General features: G+C 51.1%; 1 protein-coding gene across 1 annotated transcript in view; it reads right to left on the bottom strand.

The window, feature by feature from the left end:
- Positions 1–22901, bottom strand: part of LOC142313060 (uncharacterized) — an 80490-nt gene that overhangs the window by 16724 nt on the left and 40865 nt on the right. The window contains 4 exon segments of the mRNA XM_075352044.1: positions 9655–9745; positions 9940–10037; positions 10121–10244; positions 10328–10492. Coding sequence (XP_075208159.1) covers positions 9655–9745; positions 9940–10037; positions 10121–10244; positions 10328–10492 — 478 coding nt within the window.

Raw genomic sequence — 22901 nt, 5'->3', positions numbered from 1 at the left:
CTGTCTGATCACTCTGCACTATAGATGAGATGACTCGGGACATCCTATTGGCGAGCACCTTGGCCAGCAATTTAATGTCTGTTTGTAGGAGAGAGATTGGGCGATACGAATCCGGGATCTCTGGATCTTTTCCGGGTTTTAATATTAAGACTATTAAGGCTTCCCTTATAGAGGGTGGGAGGACCCTCTGCCTTTCAGATTCTTCAAACACCTTAAGTAGTTTGGGTAGCAGTAAGGGTGCATACGTTTTATAAAACTCTCCAGGCAGGCCATCCGTTCCCGGAGCTTTTTCATTTTGTGTCTGGCCAAGCGCTTCCTCCAGTTCTTCCAATGAGATGTCCCGGTCCAGCAATTCCCTGTTTACATCACTCAGTGTAGGAAGAGAGAGAGCATCCAAATACTGCTCAATCTCAGTCTCCGTGAGGTCACAGTCTGATGTGTATAGCCGCATATAATACCTCTTTATTTCTCTTATTATATCCTCGCTTGCTGTTACAAAGTCACCTGATTCCGTCTTTAACTTATTTATATAAGAAGATCCTTCCTGTGCTCTAATGACTGTGGCCAGTAGGTGCCCCACGCCCTCCCCCGCCATAAAATAATTGTGTTTAAGGAAATAGCGTTTATTTTCTGCCACCGACATGAGATTTTCTTTGAGTGACATCTGTGCCTTCTCTAGAGTGTTTTTAGTTTCTACTGTCGGGTTGAGCACCACCGCAGCCTCCGCATCAGATACCTCCTGAATCAGACTCTGGGTGTAACATTTGGTTTGATTTTTGCGTATGCATATTTCTCTAATATATATGCCCCTTACCACAGCTTTCATAGAGTCCCAAACTATGTGTGGCGGTGCAGAGCACTCATTAAGATGAAAGTATTCTAGAATGTTATCATATAAAGATCCCCCAATAAGCTGGATCCAGAAGGGATTAAGTTTCCAGATAGGCCTGGGCAGAGCGAGGGGGTTTCCCCATGCAAGCGTAACATGTAATGGTGAGTGATCAGATACACTTCTAGGTAGGTAGGCCACCTTTTGTGTATATGAGGCCATAAGTGTGTTTCCAATAGCCAGGTCTATCCGTGACATGGTGTGGTGGGAGCTAGAGTAACAGAAGAATTGTTTGGTTGTGGGGTGTTGGGCACGCCAAAAATCTACAAAACCCAGCTCTGTTAGCATTCTAGCAAATGAAGTCGGGGCGGCGTTCTCCGATATGTTTCCCGAGTGTAATTTATCTAGATAGGGGATTTTAATAATTACTTACATCCCTATCAGAAGCGTTGGCACAGATGGAAGGGAATCTAAAATAGACAATATCCTTTTTACCGGTTCGACTGAATATGGTGGAGGGATATATATCGCAACCAGAATAAATTGTATACCATACAGCGTGCAAAGCAAACAGACAAATCTGCCCCCCAAGTCAATCACTGATTTGGTACATGAGAACGGGATGGATTTGTGCACCAACACACTCACACCCCGTGCATGGGTCGAGTATGTGGAATGATATTCATGCGCGATCCATCCCCTCCTCAGCCAATGAACATTATCCCTGACCATATGGGTCTCGGATAGACATAAAATAGCCGGGAAAAGTTTCTGTAGGTGAGTAAATATAGCACATCTTTTGTTCGCATCTCCGAGCCCTCTAACATTCCACGCTACAATATTTAAGGATGTCGCCATAAGCGTAGACTAAGATATGATCCGGACGGATACTTCATACCTGGTGGAGAGAGGCGTTCTCCACCGATTCTCAAAAACATTAGGTTGAGCGACACGACTGAGGCACACCACGCTTCCCAAACAGATTGCATCATACAACAGTAAACAAGAAAAACAAGGAGAGAGATAGGGCTCCGCACACCAGTGCGCAGTGCCCCTGCCCTCAAAATCAAGTGTATCTTAGACATTTCTCCCAAATAGAGAGAATCAGGGCTAAAAACACGCCCCAAGTCCATGCAGGGAGGGGTGTCCACAACTCGCTAGTGCAGCGTGTGTCCACAATGAACCGGCCATCTCTCGTCCTGGATCCTAAATGAATTTAACTGTAATGAGCTCACCAGCATAGCGTCCCAAACAAAAACAACGCCTGGCGCAGAAAGGGAAATCTCAGGTATTCTTCCTCCTCAGGGACCTCTCATTGATATCCAGCCAAGACAGCGCCACCCCAGCCGTATCAAAAAAATGAGTCTCTCCGTTCGTAGCAATCCGCAGCTTAGCAGGGTACATCATGGAGTATGGCACTTGTGGGTTGCGCAGGTGTTTTTTGATCTCAATAAATTGCGCTCTTTTACGTTGCACTTCCATGGAGAAATCAGGAAATATTAATATCTTCCTCCCATCACTTGCAAGTTCTTTGATATCTCTGGCTCTACGCAGGATAGTGTCCCTATCTTTATAGTGCAGTAGTTTAATCAGAATAGGACGTGGGGGTGCTCCCGGCTGTGGGGCACGCGCAGGGACCCTGTGCGCCCTTTCAATGGTGAAGAGAGGGGACAGTATGTCTTTTCCCATGGTGTCTTTAAGCCATTTTTCAAAGAAATTCAATGGGTCATTGCCCTCCATCCTCTTTGGGACCCCCACCAGTCTCAAATTACTTCTGCGGGAGCGGTTCTCCAAATCATCCACCTTGTTTAGCAGTGTGGAAATATTTTGCGTGGCCTTTCCCAGCTCTCGTGACATTGGTGGTAATTTATCCTCTGTTGTACTCACTCATTCCTCCAGCTCCCCCATTCTGACAGTCACCCCCTGCAGCTCACGTTTAATACAGGCCATATCTGAAGTGACAGTTCCCATCTGGCTGCTTAGAGTGGCCAATGTGGTATTGCAAGAGTTAATTGCTGCCAGAATGTCTCTCAGTATGGCCTCAGTGAAGATAGGTGTTGTTTGCTCCAAATCTCCCCCTCCTCCCTCTTCCAGCGCAGGCCTCTGTGTCTGCATATCTTGTGCTGCTGAACATGCAGGACCCAGGGTACTCACAGTCTCGCCGTCGGGTATGTTTTCTCCCTGCTCCAGGGCCCGTTCAGCACTGCCATCGGGTGCCTCGTTGGAGGTAGGCTCTGTGCCAGGGGCCACTCTGGCAAACGTCTCCAGCCTGCCTGCTACTCCCCCTGCTCCGCCGCGGGATGGTGTGGACGCCGGCGGCGCAATATTGGATTCTTCAGAGGCGCGCTCCTGCGCGTCTCTGTCCTTTTTATTGCTGCTGCGGGTCGGCATATCCTGGCGGTGCTCGCTTCCCCGGGTGTTATAAGTAGTATTGCAGCCCTCCAGGGTCGGTAGTGCCTGTCAGCAAGGCCGGTGTGCAGGATGATTCAGGATCCAGGCAGGAGCTCACCCACGCTGCGTCCTCTGTACATGAGGTCCAGGCCACACCCCCTTAGCAAAGATTTTTACGTCTATGTTTATTAGAGAGATCGGACGGTAGTTAGAAACCACCAACTGATCTTTCCCGGGTTTTGGCAGTACTGCAATGTGGGCTTCCAGTGATTGAGGAGCAAAAGGGGATGTGTCCGATACCGAATTATAGACTTTCGTCATAAAACGGGTAATTTGGCTTTTGAATAATTTATAGAAAGCAGGCGAAAATCCGTCTGGACCCGGACTTTTCCCGTTTGGGGAGTCCCCTATTGCTGCTGCTATTTCATCTTCCCCAAACCTGTCATCTAACCGTGTTATGGTGCCCATGTCTAACACTGGAAGAGGGGTTTCAGCAACGTAGTCATCTATGCATTTTTGGAGGTCCTGTGGAGTCATATCGGAGTATTTCCTCTGTATATTATATAGATCTGCGTAATACTCCTTGAAAATACCTAGAATTTTAGTGGGGTCGTATGTATCGGTATTCTTCTGGGACTTCAGTTTAGGGATATATAAAGCCTGATCCCGAGGGTGAAGAAGGCGTAAGAGTGGACGGCCACATTTGTCAGAGTGTCTATACAACACCCTTTTAAATTGGGTTTTGAACTTTAGTAGTCTGCTGTCCAACAAACTCCGCAGAGCTTCCCTGGTTGTAAAGAGCTTAGCCAACTCTTCTGGGGAGGGGTTGGATTTATGAGAGATTTCCAACGTGGAAATTTCCTTAAGGAGCAGAGCAATTTCCGCTGTTTTTTCCTTTTTAATCCGTGCCCCATGCTTAATTAGAATTCCTCGGATAATGCATTTAAAAGCCTCCAATTGAAGAGGCAAGGGCATAGAGTCAGCTGCGTGTGAGGACACAAAAAATTCCATAGACTCTGTTAACTCCGAGATGCACCCCTCATCTTTCAACAGGGAGTCGTTCAATCTCCACGTCCACGTTCGGTTTGGGTAGTCTAGGAGAGAGACATCTAGAAAGACTGGGGCATGATCAGACCTGACCATATTCCCAATGGTAGGGGTCGGGTGCCATGCAAGGACCCGCTGGCTGACCAAAAAAAAGTCGTTTCGACTATATGTCTGATGTGGGATGGAGATGTATAGTCCCTTTCCTGGGGATGCATAATTCTCCATACGTCCACCAGATGAAGGTTATGCAACTCACGCTTCAGGGCCATCAGGCGTCTCAGAGGTATGACACTCCTCCCAGTCGACACGTCCACCACCGGATTTAGTGTAAGATTGAAGTCGCCGCCCACCAACACTTCCCCCTCCGCAAAATCTGACCTGACAGAACCTTTAGGAAAGAGCGACAAGCGTTAGTCTGATTACAATTAGGGCCGTACCAGCCTGCGATTGTATACACTGTTGAGCATATCTTAATTTTTAGTATCACATATCTACCTGCCTCGTCTAATTTGGAATCTATCACTGAATGTATCAGGTTTTTGTGTAGAACTATTGAGACTACCTTAGATCTCGATTCACTATTCGTGCTGTGGAACCAGTGTGTATAGTATCTATTACGAATGTCGGGTACATGTCCGGTTTTAAAGTGGGTTTCTTGTAGGATTATAATCTGAGTTCTTTGTTTATGCATCTCATATAATATGTGCGACCTCTTCTGAGGGGTGTTAAAACCTCGGACATGCAGTGAGCTCAATTTAAGTTGTGGCATCTTAGTTCAGTACAGCACCTCTATCAGGAAAAAAAAACACTAGGGAAGTTGGGGGTTTCACACAGAGTCAGGGGGAAGAGAGCGAGTTTTAAGACAGCTAGATGACGTGAGAATGAAACTTTAGTATAGAGAGCAGAAAGGAACAGAAAGAAGAGGAGGGAGAGAGAGGAAGAAAGAAGAGAAGAAAATAAAAAAGGGGGGGTGGGGGTGGGGAAGGGGAGAGGTTAAGAAAGGATTACTTCAGGAATAGAGGAGAGAAAAGAATAAGAAAAATCACAGTACCAGACAAAGAATTAGTCATACAAATAACCTATCTATACGAAATACTCTTAGAGTGAGTAACAACAGTTTACAATTGGGGGCCAGTATATACTACACCTGCCTGCAGCGTGTAGAGCCTCAAGGGAACGTGAACTTTCAACGGAGGTGTGTTCCCCGCCGGACCGGCCCCAGGCCCAACTTAACTGAATATGTAGACTTTAATGCACCCAACCCATCAATCCTAAACACAATAAACTCTATGAAGATATCAAACCAGAATTATCAATGCTGACATTAGAAATATTGATGCGTGAAAACGCCTGCATAAACCAGTGAACCCTGTATGGCATAACCATCACATCTCTTCACATATCAATGTATCCTATTTAAGATAGTCCAGGGACTCTCAGTCTCCACTTGTTGGTGGTGCTCCGGACTTTGCTCCACTCCGTCGCCGTGGGCCCCGATCCCTCTTACGGACCCGCTGCGACCGAGAAGTCTCCGCCACCACCTCCGGTATCCCATGAACGTGTGGCCAATCGGAAGCAGTGATGTGCACCACAGGAATCCCAAGGGCCACGCAGAAAGCCGGTATGTCTTTTGGAGACTGCAGCATATGTGAAGAACTACCTTGTCGGACTTGCAATTTAAATGGGAATCCCCATGAGTAAAGGATGTTCCTCTGTCTCAGGGCATCCAATAGGGGCCTTTAGAACCCTGCGTTTTTGTAATGTGTGCCGAGACAAGTCGTGCAGCAATTGGATCGACGTGTTCTTGAATAAGATGGGGTCCTTCTGTCGTGCCTTTCTCAAGATTTCTTCCTTTATCTTGTATTTATGGACTTTACAAATAATGTCCCGTGGACTAGATCCTTCATCTGGTTTAGGGCCCAGAGATCTGTGTGCCCTATCTAATTCCAAACGGGAGTCCCGTGGAAGGCCCAATATTGAATTAAAGAGATGTCGCAGTGACTCATCTAGATCTTGGGGGGCGAGGGTTTCTGGGATACCCCGTATTCTAATGTTATTCCGCCTCCCTCTGTTTTTGAGGTCATCAAGCAAATCTGTCAGATGTTCTATATGTCGAGCTTGGGTAGATAGTGCCTGTGCCTGTGTATTTAGCTGTAGTGAGATAGAGGTAGTGCAGGATTCGGTCGCCGTCACCCGCTCCGACAGTTGCTGTACCTCTCCCCTGATGGAAGCAGATTCTGCTCTGTAAGAGGCCTCTAATCTGGAGATGTAGTTTTCCATTTCCTCTCTGGTAGGAATAGTCCTTATTCTGGCTTTGAGGTCATCCCACACACAGTCCTCTTGCATTCCTTCCTGTATACTCCCATCCCCCTGACCAGACTGTGATGGTCTGAACACAGCAGGGACTGAGCCTTTTTCTGGGGAGGAGGGAGTCTCCACTGTCAGGGCACTGCTTTGTATGGGTGACAGCGAACTATGGACTGAGGGGGACCCCATCTCTGATTGTGTGTAGTGCTGTTTACTTTGAGACATTGAGGGATGATCAGGAGCAGGTGTAGGAGTCCCAGCGTTAGCTTCCACATAGTGCTCAGCAGCGTTCAGGTAGCTAGGGAGTGCACATACAGCGGCGTGTGAGAGTGGAATGTCAGTGGGGCTGGGGATTTGAATGTCCCGCCTGTTCACATAGATCTCTATGGGGGTTACAGCGTTCAGGAATCCCTGCTGCAGCTGTGAGGTAACCTGATGCCTCTCACCCTCTGCCTGCTTTTCTGAGTCACCAACCTCTGTGTCTGCGACCCCTTTCATTCATCTATGTGCTGTGATGAGGAGCACGCTCTCCACGTGTGCCTACCGCCATTTCAGGTAAGGAGGGGGCACCCTGATGTTGCTGTCTCGTGTGCACTCCAGCCTCCCGGTTCACTCCACTCTGTTCCTGGGAGCTCCCGTCTCCCAGCGGTGTCCCCTTGGCACGTTCTGTCTGGAAACTAAGGTGCAGGGAAGGCCCTGCAGAGTCTTCTGCGGCTGCCATGTTGAGCTCCATCTGTGCCAGGCCCTGTCCGGTAGAGCTCCTCAGGAACCTGGTAATACTTTCTGAGGGAGGCACCGGTGAGTCCACCATCGTCCCCCCGCCGGTCCCCTTCTTTTTGGCCGGCATTTGTGGCTGCAATGTTGGGTGGGTATGCAGAATGGAGCCTAATGCCAGTCCAAGCGAGGGAGAGAGATCACACAGTGTCCTCACTCCTCCATTGCCAGGCCACGCCCCCGCGACCCTCAACTTTAACAAGATTCCGGTGCCAGCATTGGCCACACAGCCCCAAAGAATGATGGAACCTCCACCAAATTTTACTGTGGGTAGCAATTGATTTTCTTAGAATGCCGTGTTTTTTTGCCTCCATGCATAACGCCTTTTTGTATGACCAAACAACTCAATCTTTGTTTCATCAGTCCACGGGACCTTCTTCCAAAATGTAACTGACTTGTCCAAATGTGCTTTGCATACCTCAGGTGACTCTGTTTGTGGCGTGCTTGCAGAAACGGCTTCTTTCGCATCACTCTCCCATACAGCTTCTTCTTGTGCAACGTGCGCTGTATTGTTCACCGATGCACATTGACACCATCTGCAGCAAGATGATGCTGCAGGTCTTTGGAGGTGGTCTGTGAATTGTCCTTGACTGTTTTCACCATTCTTCTTCTCTGCCTTTCTGATATTTTTCTTGGCCTGCCACTTCTGGGCTTAACAAGAACTGTGCCTGTGTTCTTTCATTTCCTTACTATGTTCCTCACAGTGGAAACTGATAGTTTAAATCTCTGAGACAACTTTTTGTATCCTTCCCCTGAACAACTATGTTGAATAATCTTTGTTTTCAGATCATTTGAGAGTTGTTTTGAGGAGCCCATGATGCCACTCTTCATAGGACATTCAAATAGGAGAACAACTTGCAAGTGGCCACCTTAAATACCTTTTCTCATGATTGGATACACCTACCTATGAAGTTCAAACCTCAATGAGGTTACAAAACAAATTTAGTGCTTAGTAAGTCAGTAAAAAGTAGTTAGGAGTGTTCAAATCAAGAAATTGATAAGGGTGCCCATACTTTTGCACCGGTCAAATTTTGTTTAAATGCGGATTGCACATTTTCTGCTAGCACAATAAACCTCATTTCAATCCAGAAATATTACTCAGTCCATCAGTTATTAGATATATGAAACTGAAATAGCTGTTGCAAAAACCCAAATTGTTATAAAGAAAAAAGGTTAACATTAATAGGGGTGCCCAAACTTTTTCATATGACTGTACCTGCCCCAAGAGAGGAGAATCCACACACTGCACAAACATACAGGAATGGGAGTATGTGAGAGCAAGGATACTGACCCCCCCACCCCCCACCCATTACAGAACTCACTGTGACGGGGTTTATGCTGTGCTCCACAGTTGCAGAGCGGGAAGACAGTTCACTCTCAATAAAAATAAAGTGTTGGGCCTCCAGTTTAGCATCAGCAGCCCGGATGGTGCGCACCCAGATTGCAGCCTTGTCTGTGGCATGCGCTCCACGGTGGAACGCACCCAAAAGAAGCGATTACCGCCACCACTGGGGCGCATGTACACAGGGGAACCCTGTGCATTCTGGCCTTGAAGACACCGCCGCGAATGTGTACTGGCCTGGAACTGCAACTGAAAGTGATGACCGCAGTCACTTCCGGTGCGTGCTGATGAACACAGATGCCAGCTGCGAGGGAGGAGGGGTATCCGGGGAGCTCAGGGAGGCCCCAGGCTCGTACACTACTCTGCTTTACCCAAAGGCGCAAGAAGAGTGGCAAAGTCTCGAGTCATGGGAGCAGCTACGGAGGAGGAAGCAGAGCCAAGAACTCAGCAGCCCAGTTCAGAATTCAGATAACTCTGATCATCACCACGGAGCACCACAGGATAACCTTTTCATGCCCCATAGGGACAGGAAAAAACAATGGAGATGAGGTGATTGGAGAAAAAGCTGTGGGTATGTGAGTTGAGCAGTATGCACCAACATTTAGAACCAGTAGAAAAGACCTGGAATTAGATTTTAGTTGAGACAATCTTGAATCTGATCAAGAGCCCAGAAGGATTCAGGCAGGGTTGAAATCCAAGGGTGGATTTACAAAATACTAACAAAATAATACAAATTAAAATTTAGATTTCTAGTAGCAGAACAGTAACATGACAAATATCTGTATAACTAATCATATGCTAAATCATGGCAAATAAAATTTATGTATGAGATAGGCGAGATGATTGTCTATAAAATGAAGGTCAACTCAAAGCTGTAGTGGATGGAGAGATATGGAGCCTGACAGTCAAAATCTCAAAACATTGTTATGCTTTTACTCGGTGATTGATAGAGGCCACTACTAACCTGGGCGGTCATCTGTAGGAATCTCCTCTTTATTCCGCTCATCACCCCTCACATATGTCTCTGTAGTATTAATATGGGGCAGATATTCACCCTGAAACAAATATTGTAAAAGTCACAGACAGATGGAGAAGTCCCATCTATGATCAGCTCTAATCCTGCCATCTCCACCGCTCTCATTACACAAGTATAAAACATAATACTGGAGGATAAAACAAGACTGAGCACAAGACCTTCACAGCCGTCTACACATCATAGGAGATTTCATGGCCCCTTCTCTCCATCTACCTGATGATCCTGAGGAACATCGGGGTCTTCTTGTTTACAGTCCTGTGGGAGAAGAGGACGGGGACATCTCTCTGGTGTTGTCCTCTTACTGGATAGAACTGGAGGAGACATATACAGGGACTGAATTCATTCCTTACATACAGATAATTATAGGCCGCATGTATTTAGTCCTGTCTATTACCTGGTGATGGGAGGGGCTGGGGAACCTCCATCATGACGTCCTTGTACAGATCTTTGTGTCCTTCTAAATACTCCCACTCCTCCATGGAGAAATAGACGGTGACATCCTGACACCTTATAGGAACCTGACACATACAATGATACCGTCACCCCACCGATCCCTTCATAGCGTTACTGTATAATGTCCCAGCATTCCCAGCAGTGTCACCTCTCCAGTCAGCAGCTCAATCATCTTGTAGGTGAGTTCCAGGATCTTCTGGTCATTGATGTCCTCATGTATCGGGATTTTAGGTGGAGGCCCCGTGATTGGGCTCAGGGGTCTTCCCCATCCCTCAGACACAGGGGCCTGACAGCGCTCACTAGAGGTCTTCTTCACTACTGTGTAATCCTGGTTATGGAGAAACACAGTAAGAAATCTCACTCCAGACATTTCCAGAGTCCTCACCTTTCCAGTTCTGTCCATCTGTTATTCCCATAGATAAGAATGATGTAATGTGACGTCATCAGAATCTCTCACCTCTCCAGTAAGCCGGAAGAGGATCTCTAGGGTGAGGTGTAATATCCTCTCCGCCATCTTGTCCCTGTCCATATCCATCCTTCACGGGGCAATCAGGAGAATTCTCTTCCATAGAAGATCTCCACTGAGAGGATCCGATATTGTAGGGACCTGAATGGGGAGAAGATGACGATGTAACATCATAAAGAATCTGCTGTAATAAAACAATTCCTGGAGATAATAAGGGGAAACATATGAGGAGACAGAACGTGTAGATTGTGTGTGGAGTGAAATATGAGGATAATATCCAGTCAAACATAGTGACATCACCGCTGTGACCAATGACGTAGCTGCAGTGATGTCATTAGAGACTGAAGGAAACACAGGAGCATCAGGCCGAGAACAACACAACCACACTTCTATAATCCGCCTGCTGCGCCCCCTGTGTACTCTCCACAGCAGAGGATGTCGGGGAGAAGGGTCTGGTCTGTCGGATTCTCTACAATCGGATCTTTTACTTCCAGCAGATAAACAGCGGGCAGATGATTCTGTCAGCAGCGAATAGAAAACACAGGAGCCGACAGCCAAGCATTATTGTTTAAGGGTGAGAAAGCGACCGACCAAACCAGGGCTGGAGTTAGCACCCGGCCAAGTGCCGGGGCCCTGGACAGCCAGGGGGCCCATGCGCCGTAGTTAGATAGGGGCAGTGATCAGTTCTGCAACCTCCAGACCAGGTTCCAGAGACCGCAGTTCTCAGGGTGGCAACCGCACTTTCTTGGCCTGCGGCCCTTTAAACTTGGGACCTGCACCCCAGCGTTCATTGTTGAACGCTGGGTGCATGTACATAAGTTCATCTGTGGGTGGAGCGACTGCGCACTGCGCTTCCATCCCCCAAATGAAGAGAGAGGAGCCACAACGCCAGGCAGCGTTACCGAGTCCATAACTGTAGGTGGCCTCCTGCCTCCTCCCTCTAGCTTTATGTGCCACTCCAGAGCGGTATGGGCCCACCAGAGCAGTATGGGCCCCACAGAGCTGTATGCCCCCTACCATAGTGGTGTATTGCCCCCAGTAATGTCTATGCCTTCCAGCAATATGTATACCCATCTACTAATTTGTATGCCCCCAGTAATGTGTATCCCCCCCAGTAATGTCTATGTCCCAAGCCTCCCCTGTGATGTATACACTGTAGCCCCTGGCCCCTCCAGTGATGTAAATATTGTAGCTCCCGGCCCCTCCAGTGATGTATATACTGTAGCCCCCGGCCCCTCCAGTGATGTATATACTGTAGCCCCCGGCCCCTCCAGTGATGTATATACTGTAGCCCCCGGCCCCTAAAGTTAAGTATATACTGTAGCCCCCGACCCCTCCAGTGATGTATATACTGTAGCCCCCAGCCCCTCCAGTGATGTATATACTGTAGCCCCCGGTCCCTCCAGTGATGTATATACTGTAGCTCCCAGTCCCTCCAGTGATGAATATACTGTAGCCCCCAGCCCCTCCAGTGATGTATATACTGTAGCCCCCGACCCCTCCAGTGATGTATATACTGTAGCCCCCGACCCCTCCAGTGATGTATATACTGTAGCCCCCGACCCTCCAGTGATGTATATACTGTAGTCCCCGGCCCCTCCTGTGATGTATATACTGTAGTCCCCGGCCCCACCTGTGATGTATATACTGTAGCCCCGAGCCCCTGCTGTGATGTATATACTGTAGCCCCCAGCCCCTCCAGTGATGTATATACTGTAGCCTCCAGCCCCTCCAGTGATATACTGTAGCGCCCAGCCCCTCCAGTGATGTATATATTGTAGCCCCCAGCCCCTCCAGTGATGTATATACTGTAGTCCCCGGCAGTGCTTTTTTTGTAAAAAAATATTTGCTGGTATGCATCTCTGAGGTGAGGAGCGGGGGGTGGGGGGGTTTGGGGGTGCTGTCAGGCGCGCTGCCGGCCGACATTGAGTAGCAGGGCTGCGGCGGGGTGTGCCGGTGCCAGTGGAGAGAGTGGACGATCGTGTGAGCACAAGTATGAGATTTGTACACTTCTGGCCACATTCGGATTTGATGTGTCCAGCCTCAGTCAATTCATTTTCATTGAGCATGTCTGTTCAGCACGTGACTACATGTATGTAAATCGCATATTTGCAGCTTCATAACCTCCCACTCTCACCGCCGGCACCAGAGAATTCAGAAGGCTGCAGTCACAGAGTGACACACAGAGTGACTGCAGACTCATCACAAATTTGGACAACCCCTTTAATGCTCCTAACAACATAAATAAAAACATAGTAACCCTTAACTTGTCAGACGGCACAAGACTTTATTAAAGAGATTGTCCACTACTTTAACATTAATGACCTTTCCTTAGGATAGGTCACCAATGTCTGACTGGTCGGGGTCCGGCACCTGGCAACCCCGCCAATTCCCTGCTCTAGGTGCCGGTGGTGGCAGATGGCCGGAAGTGCTCAGTTCTGGATCTGCTCCGTCTTCTGATAGTGGCAGCAGTCTCCTGTTATAATCAATGAGGTGGATGTGCAGTACCCGGCCGTGGACACCATCAGAGGACGGAGCAGATCCAGAAATAAGCATTTCCGGCCACCTGCACCATAATCAGCTGATCAGTGGGGGTCCCATTGCGCTCACATCGGAAGCAATGCGCAAGTGGGACTGTGGCGCCCCTGAGGCTTCCGTCGCCACAGGTCATTGCACCCCATCCAGCGGTGTGATGCCCCATTCTGGGAGAGAAAGAGAGTGAACTCCGGTCCCCTGGTAAATCCACACTACACCCATTGTTAGGTACATACTGGGACCAGGGAAAGTGGCAGGCAACCCTCCCATGCTGCATGCTGAGAGGGGCCGTAAGACCCATCCCTGCTCCCATAGGGTGGTAGCTTAGCAACTGGGGAGGTGGGAGGAGCCATCTGAGAGCAGACACAGAGAGGAAGGTCAAGTTTAGTCAGTCTACCTCAGGGAGTGAGAGAGTGAGCATGTAGTTGGAGAAGAAGAACACGAGAAAGGAGGGAGGAGGAGGCCTGCTGGAGGCAGGCAAGGAGGAGGAAAGAAAGAAAGAAAGAAAGAAAGAAAGAAGGAAAGAAAGCTCCAAGTCAGACAGGAGCAGAGAACCAGAAGGAGACGCTTCCTGGTGAAGACCCTGGGACCCAGAGGTCCAGGTGACACCACGTAGGAGACAGAAGGAGTCGCAGGGCCACGGGTAGTCCTAGAGGTACCACGAGCAGTCCTAGAGGTACCACGGAGAGGGCCTAGAGGCGCCACGGGTAGTTGTAGGCTACGGTGGCCTGTTCCACAGTAACATCGGTGGAGGGATTAAGCTGCGACAGGGGACGGTCCCTAGAGACTGGAGGAGTGCAAAATCATCTCCAAACAGTAAAAAACCGAGGCCCAGGGACGTTGTAAGCTCCCAGGGCCAGAACCCATAGCAGACTTCCAGAAAAGGGGTAATCAGCCGACAGGTGACCCCCCAGCCTGGAGGCTGTAGTGGAGGCCAAGCCAGGTTTATCGTAACAAAGGCAAGGCTAAGGAAGACAGCAGAAGAAAGAGACACTAAGAGAAGGGCACCGGCTTTTACTCTCTGAATCACCCAGAAACGGCGGAGGTCCCTGACAGTGGTCCCAGCAGTCCAAGGGGTCCTACAGAGCTCTGACAAGAACTGTGAGTAAAAGAACTTGAACTGCACCCTTGGAGTGGTCTCTGTTATTACAGCTGCATAGACATTCACAAGCACCAACTGTGCCCCGGGCATTGCTCCACCTGTGGGGAGCAGTACCACCATTGCTGCCATAACATCATCCCGGTGGCCTCACACAGCAGCGGCGGCTTAATAGCCGCATACCACAGGTGGCGTCACGAACACAACCATTAACAAGCAAGCCACATATTTTACTGACACCCACCAGGGCCACGGAGCCGGGCCCAGCCACCACTGACTACCACCGGACTAGTCCGGCCCGGCACCGGGTGTCCCACAGCCCTGGGGTGGGCGAGTCAACTTTGGCGTCACGAACAGGATTTCGTGCCCGGTCCCACCGGGTACTGTGCGCCTGAAGAATTGTGAAACAGACTGTGTATTACAGCGAGAAACCGCCGCCATTAGCGCTGCTGAGAGCGGGAAGAAGGGGGGCGTGAAAGAAGAAAGGGCGCGAAGAGAAGCCCCGCCCCCTTGTCCAAGAAAAGAGCGCGAAGCGGTGCCCGCCATAGAAGGCGGAAGAAGAAGAAATGGCGACCAGATAAGCTGGCCGGCTGGCAGAGAGAGTCTAAATGCCAGACCAGCAGATAAAGACAATGTACCTTATCGCAAACGGAGTGATGCCGGTCGTGATGGGCTGGGCGCCAGTCTGGCGCCAGATGCTAGTGCAGCCTCCGGCCCCGCCTCCGAGAAGGGAAAGGGAGCAGCCGAGTGGCGTGGTCGAGCACCCGAGCAGTGTTCCAGGCAGCATTCCCCAGGTCGGAAGTATGGCGGAGGAGCTGCAGCAAGGTGCACCAGGGACCGGACGAGTGGATCCCGAGCTGGACCTGCTGAGAGAAGAAATGCGAGTCCTGGCCCGGAGGCTGAGTAGTGTGGAAGTGGAAGCGGACCGGCAGAAAGAAACGCCGAAAGTGCCGGAGGATCTGGAGCGGTGGATGGATGCCGCGGAGCAGAAGCAGGGTGAGCAACCAGAAACCCCGTCCAGTCCGGACCCAGGGCCCCGCCACGCGCCCCCGCTTAGCCCCTTCACTGACCCCCTGGCCTTCCCGGCCTACCCCGCGGACGCCCGGTGGGGCACCGGAGGCCTGCCTGAGACCCCCGCAGACGGAGCCTGGGGTGGGGTGAACCCTGAACAACTAGCGGGCCCCCTGCCGAGTCCCCCTGTGAGCCTCCTGGGAATGGCATCCCCGGGAGTGAATTGGGACACAGCGCCCATTGAAAGCAGGGGACTGCAGCGGCCGCTGCTCCCAAGGAAACTCCCCTGGCCAGCGAGCTGACGTGCCAGAGGCTGGTGGTAGAGTACCAGAGGGAGCGGGAACTCCGGGAGGAGAAACGGAGGGCCCGAGAAGCCGCTAATCTGGCCTCCAAAGAAGAGGTCAGGAAGGCCCTGAAGGGATCCGAGGGCCCAGTGCGACGGGGCCTAGTAGTGAACTTCCGACAAGCTGGTGGCTGGGGCTTCATCCGGGAGCCCGGTCTGGGCAAGGACGTGTTTGTGGCCCGGAGAGACATCGAGGAGCACCTGCCCAGAGGCCACCCAGGGCGCGATGCCAAGCCGGGTGATGTGGTGGAGTATACACGGCTGATGGGGGACCGTGGATGGTACGCGCTGCATGTACATATCCTGCGGGAAGAAGCGGCCCCAGAAGAACCAGAGTGGCGCCGCACAATGCAAGAGCGCAGCATCTCCCCTAGCAGCAGCACCACCTCAAGGCAGACCCAGGCCACAGAACTAAGCAGAGGTCCTGCAACAGCCACGCAAGAAACGCAGACCCGAATTTCCATGGCGTGTGTGATGCAGGGAGCCCGGCCAAAGCAGGGCCCTAGAGACCACAGCAACAGCCCCCTGCAGACAAGCAGCCCTCTGCAGCAGCGCCGTGCAACACCTGCAAGCAGTCCCACTCCAATACAGGCTGCAGAACAGCGCAGAAGGTCAGGGACTAGCGCCCAGGGGACCCAGACGATATCGTCGGCGTACCTGCTGCCAGGAGCAATGCCGGAGTGGGACCCCCACATCTACCCTCGTGAGTGAAGATGAAGAGATGCTGAACTGTATATAGCCCCTGTCTGCCCCTCATTCTTTTTGAAGAAGTCCCTTGTGTTTTGCCCCTCATTCTTTTCGAAGATGACACCCTTTCCTGCTGTACTGCCCCTCATGCTTTTTGAAGACGTCACCCCCCATGTTTATGTGTTACCGGGCCACTGAACTGGAATGTGGGCCCCGGTGAATGTGTATGTGTCTTATGTAACCAGGCTATTGGACTTAATGGCTGGTTGATTTTGTCCCATTGTTGATTGAAAGAAACGAACTGCCGGGCTACTGGACTTGTTGTAGCCGAAAATGTACATAGTTGCACCCGTTGTGCCCCCTACCAGAATTATGGGGGAAGTGCCCAAACCATGCAATGAACTGGAAGTGCACACATAGTTTCTTTATAAGAAGTTTGCAACGTTAAAGTAAAAATGCCTCCCATAAAGGGAAGAAATGTTTTATAGTTTTATGTTTTGCATACCAAAATGTTTTGCAGTTCTTCCACATGTTTTTGTTGTTTTTCAGCCCGAGGACGTGCTGGGATTTGCTGTGGGGGAGTGTGGCGCCCCTGAGGCTTCCGTCGCCACAGGTCATTGCACCCCATCCAGCGGTGTGATGCCCCATTCTGGGAGAGAAAGAGAGTGAACTCCGGTCCCCTGGTAATCCACACTACACCCATTGTTAGGTACATACTGGGACCAGGGAAAGTGGCAGGCAACCCTCCCATGCTGCATGCTGAGAGGGGCCGTAAGACCCATCCCTGCTCCCATAGGGTGGTAGCTTAGCAACTGGGGAGGTGGGAGGAGCCATCTGAGAGCAGACACAGAGAGGAAGGTCAAGTTTAGTCAGTCTACCTCAAGGAGTGAGAGAGTGAGCATGTAGTTGGAGAAGAAGAACACGAGAAAGGAGGGAGGAGGAGGCCTGCTGGAGGCAGGCAAGGAGGAGGAAAGAAAGAAAGAAAGAAAGAAAGAAGGAAAGAAAGCTCCAAGTCAGACAGGAGCAGAGAACCAGAAGGAGACGCTTCCTGGTGAAGACCCTGGGACCCAGAGGTCCAGGTGACACCACGTAGGAGACAGAAGGAGTCGCAGGGCCACGGGTAGTCCTAAAGGCAAGGCTAAGGAAGACAGCAGAAGAAAGAGACACTAAGAGAAGGGCACCGGCTTTTACTCTCTGAATCACCCAGAAACGGCGGAGGTCCCTGACAGTGGTCCCAGCAGTCCAAGGGGTCCTACAGAGCTCTGACAAGAACTGTGAGTAAAAGAACTTGAACTGCACCCTTGGAGTGGTCTCTGTTATTACAGCTGCATAGACATTCACAAGCACCAACTGTGCCCCGGGCATTGCTCCACCTGTGGGGAGCAGTACCACCATTGCTGCCATAACATCATCCCGGTGGCCTCACACAGCAGCGGCGGCTTAATAGCCGCATACCACAGGTGGCGTCACGAACACAACCATTAACAAGCAAGCCACATATTTTACTGACACCCACCAGGGCCACGGAGCCGGGCCCAGCCACCACTGACTACCACCGGACTAGTCCGGCCCGGCACCGGGTGTCCCATAGTCCTGGGGTGGGCGAGTCAACTTCAAGGCCTAATGATGAGTAAATAAACATTTACATTCAGGTACCTTATAGATGATGTTGTCTCTAGTCATTTCTTTCTATTCATCTTGTCCTGGCGCCATGATGACTTTTCACATTCACATCTTGTCTCTGCAGATTTCCATCTTCTCCGGTCTTCTGTAAACACATCCCAACACGATGCCCCTAAAATAGCAGAATGATTATAATACTTCTTAAAAATATCTGCCCTACGCAGTGCCCCAGAATAAATAATGGCCCCTCACAATATTCTCTGCAAAAAAATATGACCCACTGTCCCTCTTATGGTGCATGCCCTTCATATTCCCTCTTTCCAAACTGAGCTTGTTTACAGTGTCCTTTACACTGTGTCCCCTTATACTGCACTGTCTTTATACTGTGCCCTCATCACACTCCCCCTCCTTGCTATAACCTCACACTGTCCTCCCATTCTGCCCCCTCTCCATACCACCCCCTCCACTACACAGTCTCTATTCTGTGCAACTCACATTCTTCTCATCCCTTCCTGTCTCCTCACTACCTCCTGTGTGTCCATATACTTTTCCACCTCACTCTCCATCCTGCCCACTTGCACCTCATACCATGTCACGCTTTATTCTGTGTCCTCAAAATTAATTTCCAGTTCGCTCCACATCCTCTCTGTCCCCATGCATGAAACCTCATCCTCTCTGTCCCCATGCATCACCCCTTATCCTCTCTGTTCCCATGCATGAAACCTCATCATTTCTCTCCCCATACATCACCCCTCATCATTTCTCTCCCCATGCATGAAACCTCATCCTCTCTCTCCCCATGCATGAAACCTCATCCTCTCTCTCCCCATACATGAAACCTCATCCTCTCTCTCCCCATACATGAAACCTCATCCTCTCTCTCCCCATACATGAAACCTCATCCTCTCTCTCCCCATACATGAAACCTCATCCTCTCTCTCCCCATACATGAAACCTCATCCTCTCTCTCCCCATGCATGAAACCTCACCCTCTCTCTCCCCATGCATGAAACCTCATCCTCTCTCTCCCCATGCATGAAACCTCATCCTCTCTCTCCCGATGCATCACCCCTCATCCTCTCTCTCCCCATGCATGAAACCTCATCCTCTCTCTCCCATACTCTGTCCACAGTTCCCTCCCCCATCCATACTGTGTATATACATATTGCCCCCTCCCCACCCTCTGTCCCCCCCAGTGTGCACAGATGGTTCCCTCCCCCACCATCTGTCCCCCCCATAGTGTATCCACAAATAGTTCCCTCCCCTCTCCCCCATACTGTTTCATAAATACTCCCCTCTTACCCCATAATGTTCCTCCATCCGTGTCTTCTTCAGATCCACAGTGGAGCACTTCTCAGCATTTCTCTGCCGCCTCTGCGCTGCGGCGCTGGCTTCCGGGTCAGCAGTCTGGTCAGCTGACCTGATCAGATGACAGCCATCGTGCTGACCCGGAAGTCAGCGCCTGCGTCACCACTTCAATTGTCCTCGCGTCTGACAGATACTAGGACAATTGAGCACTGGGAGACGCGCGCTGCACTTTCTATGAGTGCGGCTGACAGCGTGACCGCTGCGCTCAGAGAATAGCGGCTCCCACCCGGCAGACTTCCACACCGCCTCAGGCAGCCCAAAAGCGCCTCCTGGAGACGCCTCTGGCTTGTGCCTTCGCTCCACATGGCTAATTTGTATAGTTTACAAATTAGCCATGTGGACTGAGCCAGAGGCGCTCCTCAGATTTTCCGGTATGCCGTACCGGCACGTACCACTGCAAAAAAAACACTGGTCCCCGGCCCCTCCAGTGATGTATATACTGTAGCCCCCGGCCCCTCCAGTGATGTATATACAGCAGTGTCAGTGTGCTCTGTGTGTGGCCATGTCTGTTAGTGAGTGCCACCAATCAGCATGGACCAGCCACATGTCCAGGAGGAGCAGGTGAGCGAAGTGCTGCTGGCTTCCCCATATTAATAAGATCTCTAATGTGTCTGTGTGTGTGTATATGACTGTGTATTGATTTGTCTGTATTTTTATCTTGAAATAAGTATATAGCTGTGTGTGGATGGGGCCCACTAAATCCTAGAGCCGCTCTCCACCTACCTCCGCCAGCAGCACCGCACAGCACACAACAGATATATGGTAACATCTAAATCCCAGTGGCCAGAGGGACCTCTGCTGACGTCACGCCCATGTGCCTGTTAAAGGCGGGGCCTCCGCCGACATAGAAGAATAATGCATCTTCTTGGTATCAGCTAAGTCCACGTCGGCATAGAGGTGATTATAATAGAAGCGGGGGTCCGGGGGTAAGAGCTCCAGATGTGGGGGTGCAGGGGGGGGCGAAGCCACCGGTGTATGAGTATAGAGGACGGATGAAACCACCACGCCCACAAAACAAGCCGTCACGCCCACAGGTCCTTCTACCCACTGGGATTTAGCCACAACCCTAGATATATGGCTGCTCTGTGCTTCCAGGACCTGTGATGATGTCACATGGAGGGGAGGAGTCAGGGGTCACATGATCAGCTCCTCAGTGTATGCAGGACTCTGCTGTGCTGGTTGTCATGGTGCTGGATGAGGGGAAGTTTATGTGTGGGGTCAGGAGGGGTTTACAGTGTGGATGTAGCAGAGCCGTGTGTACGAGGTGTACGGAGCGGAGCCGTGTGTGTACGAGGTGTATGGAGCAGAGCCGTGTGTGTACGAGGTGTACGGAGCAGAGCCGTGTGTGTACGAGGTGTACGGAGCGGAGCCGTGTGTGTACGAGGTGTACAGAGCAGAGCCGTGTGTATTCGAGGTGTACAGAGCGGAGCCGTATGTGTACGAGGTGTACAGAGCGGAGCCGTGTGTGTAAGAGGTGTACAGAGCGGAGCCGTGTGTGTACGAGGTGTACAGAGCGGAGCCGTGTGTGTAAGAGGTGTACAGAGCGGAGCCGTGTGTGTAAGAGGTGTACAGAGCGGAGCCGTGTGTCTTCGAGGTGTACAGAGCGGAGCCGTATGTGTACGAGGTGTACTGAGCGGAGCCGTGTGTGTACGAGGTGTACGGAGCGGAGCCATGTGTGTACAATGTGGACAGCGGAGCCGTGCGTGTACGAGGTGTACGGAGCAGAGCCGTGTGTGTACGAGGTGTACGGAGCTGAGCTGTGTGTGTACGAGGTGTACGGAGCGGAGCCGGGTGTGTACGAGGTGTACGGAGCAGAGCCGTGTGTCTCTGAGGTGTAAGGAGCGGAGCCGTATGTGTACGAGGTGTACAGAGCGGAGCCGTGTGTGTAAGAGGTGTACAGAGCGGAGCCGTGTGTGTACGATATGTGCAGAGCGGAGCCATGTGCATACGATATGTGAAGAGCGGAGCTGTGTGCGTACGAGGTGTACAGAGCGGAGACGTGTGTGTGACGCGTAGGGATCTGAGCTAAGTGTTTACAACATGTACAGAGCGGAGCCGTGTGTGTACGACGCGTAGGAAGCAGAGCAGTGTGTGTATTGAGCAGAGTAGGTATGTACGACGCGTAGGGAGCGAAGCAGTGTGTATGGAGTGTAGCGGTGTGTGTATGGAGCAGAGCCGTGTGTAGAATGTGTATGCAGCGAAACAATTCGTGTATGACGTGTGCGTAGCGAAGCCGTGTGTGTACGAGGTGTAAAGAGCAGAGCCGTGTGTGTACGAGGTGTACGGAGCGGAGCCGTGTGTGTACGAGGTGTACGGAGCGGAGCCGTGTGTGTACGAGGTGTACGGAGCGGAGCCGTGTGTGTACAAGGTGTACGGAGCGGAGCCGTGTGTGTACAAGGTGTACGGAGCGGAGCCGTGTGTGTACGAGGTGTACGAAGCGGAGCCGTGTGTGTACGAGGTGTACGAAGTGGAGGCGTGTGTGTACGAGGTGTATGGAGCGGAGCCATGTGTGTACGAGGTGTATGGAGCGGAGCCATGTGTGTACGAGGTGTACGGAGTGGAGCCGTGTGTGTACGAGGTGTACGGAGCGGAACCGTGTGTGTACGAGGTGTACGGAGCGGAACCGTGTGTGTACGAGGTGTACAGAGCGGAGCCGTGTGTGTACGGAGCGGAGCCATGTGTGTACAATGTGGACAGAGCGGAGCCGTGCGTGTACGAGGTGTACGGAGCAGAACCATGTGTGTGATGTGTACGAAGCGGAACTGTGTGTGTACGATATGTGCAGAGCGGAGCCATGTGCGTACGATATGTGAAGAGCGGAGCCGTGTGCGTACGAGGTGTACAGAGCGGAGCCATGTGTGTGACGCGTAGGGAGCGGAGCCATATGTGTACGACGCGTAGGGATCTGAGCTGAGCGGAGCCGTGTGTGTACAATGCGTAGGAAGCAGAGCAGTGTGTACGACGCGTAGGGAGCGGAGCAGTGTGTATGGAGTGTATCGGTGTGTGTATGGAGCAGACCAGTGTGTGTATGATGTGTATGGAGCAGAGCCGTGTGTAGAATGTGTATGCAGCGAAACAATTCGTGTACGACGTGTGCGTAGCAGAGCCGTGGGTGTACGACGTGTACAGAGAGGAACCATGTGATTACAATGTATACGAAGCGTAGCCATGTGTGTGCGACACGTACGGAGTGGAGCCGTCTGTACAAAGTGGGACCGTGTGTGTATGGAGTGGAGCCATGCGTGCGAGGTCTGCGGAGTGGAACCGCTTGTGTACGAATGTGTGGAACTAGTTGTGTATGTACGACATGTATGGAGTGAAGTCTTCTGTGTGCACCGTGTGTTTTTGAGGTGTATGAAGTGGAGCCCTGTGTATACGACAGGTGCGAAATTATGTGTGTACAACATATACAGAGCAAGGCAGTGTGTGTATGAGGGCTACAAAGTAGAGCCGTGTGTATACATAGTGTGCGGAACGGAGAAGAATGTGTAAGATGTGAGTGGAGTGGAGCCGCGTGTGTATGGAGCAGAGCTGTGTGTATAGAGTGGTGCTGAGAACAGTGGAGCTGTGTGTGTACTTCTGAAGCTGAA

This window comes from Anomaloglossus baeobatrachus, chromosome 5, assembly GCF_048569485.1.
Source record: "Anomaloglossus baeobatrachus isolate aAnoBae1 chromosome 5, aAnoBae1.hap1, whole genome shotgun sequence".
NCBI classification, from domain to species: Eukaryota; Metazoa; Chordata; class Amphibia; order Anura; family Aromobatidae; genus Anomaloglossus; species Anomaloglossus baeobatrachus.
The sequence above is the reverse complement of the archived record's forward strand: the minus strand, read 5'-3'. Positions and strand labels throughout refer to the sequence as shown.